Source organism: Buceros rhinoceros, unplaced genomic scaffold (genome assembly GCF_000710305.1).
Source record: "Buceros rhinoceros silvestris isolate BGI_N320 unplaced genomic scaffold, ASM71030v1 scaffold10007, whole genome shotgun sequence".
Taxonomy (NCBI): Eukaryota; Metazoa; Chordata; class Aves; order Bucerotiformes; family Bucerotidae; genus Buceros; species Buceros rhinoceros.
This window is the reverse complement of record NW_010424027.1, coordinates 2,662-9,441: the sequence shown is the minus strand read 5'-3', so window position 1 is coordinate 9,441 and position 6,780 is coordinate 2,662. Positions and strand designations below refer to the sequence as shown.

The 6,780-nt window shown below is 46.2% G+C and overlaps 1 protein-coding gene across 1 annotated transcript in view; it reads left to right on the top strand.

The window, feature by feature from the left end:
* The window catches only part of ACSS1 (acyl-CoA synthetase short-chain family member 1), a 34,849-nt gene extending 31,635 nt beyond the window's left edge, over positions 1 to 3,214 (top strand). The window contains exons 12-14 of the mRNA XM_010140632.1: positions 332 to 395; positions 972 to 1,090; positions 2,896 to 3,214. Of these exons, the coding sequence (XP_010138934.1) occupies positions 332 to 395; positions 972 to 1,090; positions 2,896 to 3,069 (357 nt within the window). The 3' untranslated portion in view covers positions 3,070 to 3,214. The remainder of the gene's footprint in view (positions 1 to 331; positions 396 to 971; positions 1,091 to 2,895) is intronic.
* The last annotated feature ends 3,566 nt before the right edge of the window (positions 3,215 to 6,780 follow it).

Sequence of the window (6,780 nt, the reverse complement as noted above, 5' to 3'; positions counted from 1 at the left end):
ACAAAGAAAGAGAAAGCAGGTTTACTGCTGATACAAATTCAGTGTGGTGTGCAGCGGGCTTTCCAGTGTATGGGCAAGTGCTTATTTGTGTGCTTAAAAGCAGGGCCAATCCAGTGAGTAAAAGCTACTCTGAGCCGTGGCCACGGCCACAGCAACCAGCTAACTGTGCGGTAGGAAGGTGGTGTCCAGCTTTCCTGCTGTGCTTTCAGGAGGAGGGTAAGGGGAGGGTAAGATATGGAAAGGTGTTTTGTTCCTAGAACTGTTGGTGCAGACTCTGCGGGGCTTGAAACAGTTGTTATGGTCTGTGCATTTTTGTTTCACTTTTGTGAAGGCTGATCACCCTGAGGTCCCTGAGACAGCTGTGATTGGGTATCCGCACAAGATCAAAGGAGAAGGTATGTGAAAAGCAATGTCCTGGCATGACACCTTTGTATGCTTTCCTTAATTTCTAACCTGGGCTACATGTCAGGAGGTGCCTAGGGAGTGGGAGGGCAGTTATCCTTAGGTTGACTGGTGTTGCAGCCTTGAGAGGCAAAGACAGTCATGAAAATAACTGCATGTTCCAAAGCTGGGTGCAGGAATTACTCCCTAAACTATTCTCACACGTAGTGTTTATGTATGTGGTAGAGCTTTCTTTAAAACGATGGTGCTTAAGATGTCCTTTGAACAGAATGGGAATAGCTGATTTGCACTGGCCAGCTTTCGAACCCAGTGACCCTTTGGTGATTTATGTTGAGCTGTCATTGTCACTGAGGTAAGTTTGGTCCACAGATGCCAAGACAAGGCTGGGCCATCATTTAAGGGTTAGAGTCTGACTCCCTTTTGCAAACTGGATCTATGGTTTACTTGGCAGTCCCTAGATTGTGCATAGGAATGATTTGAAACCTGCCTTAGCATTCGAATGAGCATCTCTGGTCTTGCCAGCTAAGATCTAATACGAGGTATATGGCTTCTGCTCATTTGTCTTCCAGGTGCCTTTGCTTTCATAGTGCTAAAGGAGCAGACAGCTCATACAGACCGTATCAAAGAAGAGCTCAAAACCATAGTAGCTTCCAAGATAGCAAAGTACGCTGTGCCTGACCACATTCTGGTAAGTGGCGGGCTGTAACTGATACCAGGAAGAACAATGGTCACACTGAGTGTGTGAAGAAGGTTCACCTTCTTGCCTGCAGTGCTGGTGTTGTCTCTCTCTGGCAGAATGAAGCAGCAGGAAAACAGGACCACCTGGAGGGATCCTTAAGTAGGGGAGGGCAGATGAACTGGTCTCCTGTACTCCTTCTCCATGGCTGAGGATTAGCAGTGACCCAGAGGGTGGCTGGGATGTTGCAGCTGCTCCAGCCTGCAGAGCAGCTTCTTGGTGGGGTTGTGTTTTGCACACAGTGGTGTGTTTTGCAGCTACCTTGAGGCTGCTCCATTTGGGCCAAGTGCTGAATAACCCTTTAAATGGGACGCACAGAGTGAAAGCACCGTGCTTGGCAAGAAGACTGACACTCTGTGCTTCAAGGTGCACTCAGTGTCCCTGTTCAACGTGCAGCAGCATTGATGCTCCATACAGTTCTTGCCCACAGCTATGCCCTTGCTGAAGCAATGTAGCACTGCTCTCTGTGGCCCTGTGCAGTGGATTAAACCCACCAAACTGCAGAGAAACACTACAACTTCAGTGTCCCTGAGAGGCAGTGACACTTTCCACTGCCCAGCTATTTTGCATTGATAATTGGCATCAACCCCAGATCTTAAAGCACTGAATGTCTCAGTTGCATAACTGATAGCTGTTCAGCCTGACCCTGGGAGCACTGATGAACTCCAAGCCCTCTTTCAAGCCTCCTTACCTTTCAGCAGCTCTCTTTGTGTGTTTGGGGAGAGTGCACAAACCTGCCCGTTAGCTGTCCCCGCAAGGCCCACCTGCATCCGTTCTGCTCTCTGCTTGGAGGCAGTAATCAGACCACTTCTTTGAGGGGCTTTGCTTTAGCCACATGCTTGGAAGGTGGACACCAAGACTCAGGTTACAGAATACAGCAAGAGCAGGCAAGGGTGGCTTATTTAACTTGGAGCAGCGCTGGACATTGTCAGTGGATTGGAGCAGCTTTGAGAACTTGTAGGTTTTCAAGGAAACATCTGTTGCCCTGTATTTGGGTGTAGTCCTGCAGAGAAGTCCTATAACTCTTTCCTTGCATGTTAGATAATGCTTTGGAGTTTTGTAGCCTACTGGCCTGATCATGTAGCAAAATGTGAGACCTGCTAGCATCTCTGTTCAGTGCCTGAGAACTTTTTACTGAACTCAAGTTTATGCTGAAGCCTTTGACTCTGCTGCTAAATCCTTTGCAGGAAGCAGAACCAAGACATTTAACATTCTTCTGGTTATGAAGGCAGGCGTGTAGGCTGACAGATATAATCAGGCAGAGAGAAACATCAGCTGAGTGGAGTTAGCCCTCTAGTAGGAGACCCTGTAGCTGGTGTGCAATATTGTGTGTTTTATATTCCTGCCCTGTAAAGGAGAATATGTCTGTCTATTCTGGTAATGCGTTGAGATGTGTGTAGTCACTAGTGCCTGAGTTTTCAAGTGTTAACTAGCTTTCTAGTTCAATAGTTAACAGCTTATCTAGGACCTGATTCTCCAAAGAGCTGAGCATCCTGCAGCACCCAGGCTGGAGATACACAGCGATGAGTAAATGGGAAGCAAAGCCCAGTTAAATAAGATTTATAGCACAAGGAATTGATGCTAGTGACACTCCTTTTCTTGGACATAAACTAGTGTGCTCAATGGGCTAGTATTTCCTAGGAACCTCTAAGGAGCTGTGGCCCTGAGACAGAGCTTAGGACAGTTCAGACGAATTTCTTTGTGGTTTCCAGCAGGACCCAGGTTCTAATGTAGGTGTGCCTTTCCCTTCTCTGCAGGTGGTGAAACGTCTTCCTAAAACCCGATCAGGGAAGATCATGAGAAGGCTGCTGAAGAAAGTAGTTACTGAACAATCAAGCAACATGGGAGACATCACCACGCTTGATGATCCAAGTGTTGTCAAGGAGATACTGCATGCTTACCAGAAATACAAGGAAGAGAGTTCCTCCTAACAGGCAGCTCTGGAATCTCTCTCCCCTGGAAATGTGGAAGGTCTTGAATAACCAGGCAAACGACAGGTTCTCTCGGTGTTTTGGGTTTTTTTTAAATGTCATTGCCTTCTAGGGGAACTGCACAATGTATTTTGAGATGCACAGAGCTAGGAGCAATCTGCAGTTTTGCAGTCAGTGAGGTCCCTTTCATTGCTTTTAGGACTACTGCAGAGCAGCCGTTGGTGGTTCCCATTAGCTACGATGAAATTTAGTAGTAGCTGAAGCAAGATGCAGATGTTAGTGTTTCTCATTTTAATGTTACCATACAGGGAAATATTTTTATACAATACTTTTGCTGTTTTAAAAGAAGCTCTGGAATACACTTCTTCAATTTTTTCCCTCAGCTTGGATATCTGTGTCTAAGTAGCTGTATTTCACTGTAACTATGGTGCCTTTTCAGCAGTGCTGGTGTTTTGCGTGTGTTTATTAGGGAAATGAGAAGGACATGGCTAGTCTGGTAATTCTTTCTTGTGTTTACCCAGTTGTTCTAATACCTTCTTTGGCTTTCCTCAAGGATTTGTCTTACCACTACATGTTGTGGGACTTGCCAGAGAGGTGAACCTGTGTCCCTTCATGTCCCACGTAGGCAACATAGCACTAGCGCTTCCAGCTGCAAAACTGAGGCACAAAGCCTACCACTGGACTTCCTCTATATCCTCAGTGCATTGCCAGTTGCGTAGGAGGGGTCTGGTCCCACACGTTTTTATTCTCCCTTGAGAAACTGAGATCACCAACTGGGCTTTTAAAGTAGCCCTCTTTGAAAGGGGCTGTCCTCTCCCTCGTTGGTGATGACAACTGGATCAACGCTGTCCATTGTGTTTCAATTCTGCATATTAGGAGTGGTGGACTACAACAGGTAGATCTTTGTTGCCAGTTGGTGGTTTCTGTAGGTGCCTTTGTTTCTTGAAGTCGCTATGAAAAGGGACAATGATTCCTTGCTGTCTGTGAGAGAAGCGTTTGGAAACAAAATCCTGAAGTGCTCAAGAAAGTTTGAAGCTGAGAGAGAGGTGCTAAGAGGGTTCATTGTGACTTGTTGGAATGTGTGATTTCTGACCAAAGAATGGTTGTTTTAGCCCACTCTCAAATGCCCTGTAATCTTGTTGGCTCCAACAAAGACAGGCGCCCAGTTTGGAGGTAGGTTGCTTCTCCTGTCAGAAGTTATGACTTAATGCTTATAATTTCGAGTTGGGCCCTACCACATCTGCCTCTTTTGCATGCTGTCGTGCTGATCTTCCAAAGAGTTAAGTGCCAGATGGGTACCTGCAAATTGCACAATCCGTAATGAAGGAGGAAGTGCTTCTTAGATGCCTTCTGGAAAGTGACAGTAGCATTCCAGACCAGCAGCCTCAGAATAGCAAGGAACTAGGCTATGCCTTTATCTTCTGTGTGCTTTCAAAATTGCAACTAACATATTCAGTGTTTTATTTCTGGACTCATTTTATCAGGAACGCATTTTGATTGAAGCACTCCTTATATTTGGGCTGTTCAGAAGAATTTGCTAGTAGGTCTCCTGTCTTCTACTATGCTACTGAAGGCAGCCTGTAAAGAAAAACCTGGAGGTACCAAATGCCTCTGAGACTTCTGCCACTGCTAAATTCGGTTTAAGCTGGGTGAGGTGTTCAGAGTGTCTGGGGCCACAGAGCATGCCAAGAAGGCATGGTAGAGGACTCCTCCCCTCTCTCTGGGTGCATAAGCCCAAGCTATAAGCAGATCCCTGGAGTGTGTGACTGCAAGGGCTCAGGCAGAGCTTCTCAGTCTTAACCTGCCTATGCCAAGGGACTGCAAACCACCATTCCAGCACTGTGCTGGGGTCACTCCATCAAACCTTGCAGTCCTACCTCTGTCTCTCTCAGGTAACAGTCTGCTTAGTTTCACAGAGCTGTGTGTTTTGGCCCACCAAATTCCTGAGTAATTGGCAGAATCACCAGGTTTTGCCCTAGTTTCACAGGGGTGACATTGCAGAATTTAACTGGAGCAGCACTGCACTCAGTGGGACTGTGTACTGGAAAGACAATCTGTGCACCTGACTGGAGACAGGGAAGACAGGAATGAAATGGCTAGGTGATCCCGTAGGACTGAGAGAGGAATGGTGAGTTGTTTGGCCAGCAGAGGTTCTGGTAGCAAATGGGGAAGAGGGCTGCTCGCAGTATGATAAGTTGTCAAAGACAGGCATGTTGTCTTAGATCCCAGAGTTCCTCTGAGTAGCTGCATTTGATTTTAAAAAAAAAAAAAATTGTGTATTTTAAATGTCTCCAGGAACTGGCTAATACAGTTGGGAGTATAATTCTTCATTAAAATTCCCTTCCTTCTGACTGTGATCCATTTTTGCTTAAGGTAAGTAGATGTTCTGTGGACTTTGTGGGAAGTCAAAGATCAGAATGTTTGATAGAGTTGACAGGATGTTAATATTTTAGGAGACAGCCACTACACATATCCTCTATTACAACTGCAAAAGAAAAAAAACCCCAATGCTTCATTAAGGGATTTTCAGGTGGGAAGCAGCCAGGAGTTAATGCTTTTGACAGAAAAAGTGGACTCCCTTGTTTAAAAAAGTTATCTCTGCGCAGCCTGAAATACATCATGGAGGAAGAAAAATTACTTTTGAACAAGATGACGCGTTTTTCTTTTAGTCAATAAAACATTTCCTGTATTAGGGATACAGAATTTCTTTGTCCTGTTGACCTGGAATTTCCCTGCTAAGATGTGACCCAGTGGTCACAGTCACATGGTCTAATTAATCCGTAGTGTCTCACAGAGACTACCTATGCGAGAAGCAGTGTGCTTCGTTCAATTGACATGTTTGTCATACAATTCCTCTGTTCAGGGACAATGGCAGAGAGGTGGGCTCCCTCACCTGCATCCCTGTTATCTCAACTTGCTTGGGCTTAGGAACCCTGGCTGCCAGGGAGATCACAGGCTGATAAGTAGCTGCAGCACCCTGATAAATTCACAGCCATGCCAGCTATGGTGCAGACAGGCTGTCGTTACAAAGGAGTCTCCTACTGTGACCTTCTGAAGCCTTTGCTAAAATCATGTCGTCAGCATGTGCAAGACTAGAGTGCCACATGCCTGCCAGCCAGTACCACAATGGCCATTCTCTCCCTTGCGTGTTTCCACAGCTGAGCTGTGATCCTTGGGATGTCCATCTGCTCAGAGGCCTCCTCAGAGTGTTCAGAGAGCATGTGGTACTGTTGTGCTGCCCACATGGTGTTCTACACTGGAGACAGCTTCTGCTGGATAGCCTTTGCTCCCACCTCTCCTGGTAAAACTGTACTTCTGCCAAGTATATCAGTGTCAGCTCTTGGAGCCAACACCCGCCTGGTCCTCAGTTCATTTAATAGCACCCTGAGGCTGACAGAAACAGAGCTAGGCAGGGCTTGGAACTGGTACTTCTTACAAAAAGAATACTGTGCATGACTGGGAAGGCTACGCTTATAATTCATTGTCAAACAGATGCAATTTTCCAGACAAAGATATCCCTCTTTCTAATTTTTCCCCATAATACCTGACTGCAGCAGTTGTATCTTCAGTGCAAGCCTGAGTTGAGCTTTGCATTTTCATTGTTCCCTGGACATCATGACTGTCAGCACTGGTGTGTGACGACAGTCCTTTCTGCTTTGCATACAGCAGTCTTGCTCTCCATTCTCCCCCCCCACCCCCCCCGCATCTGGT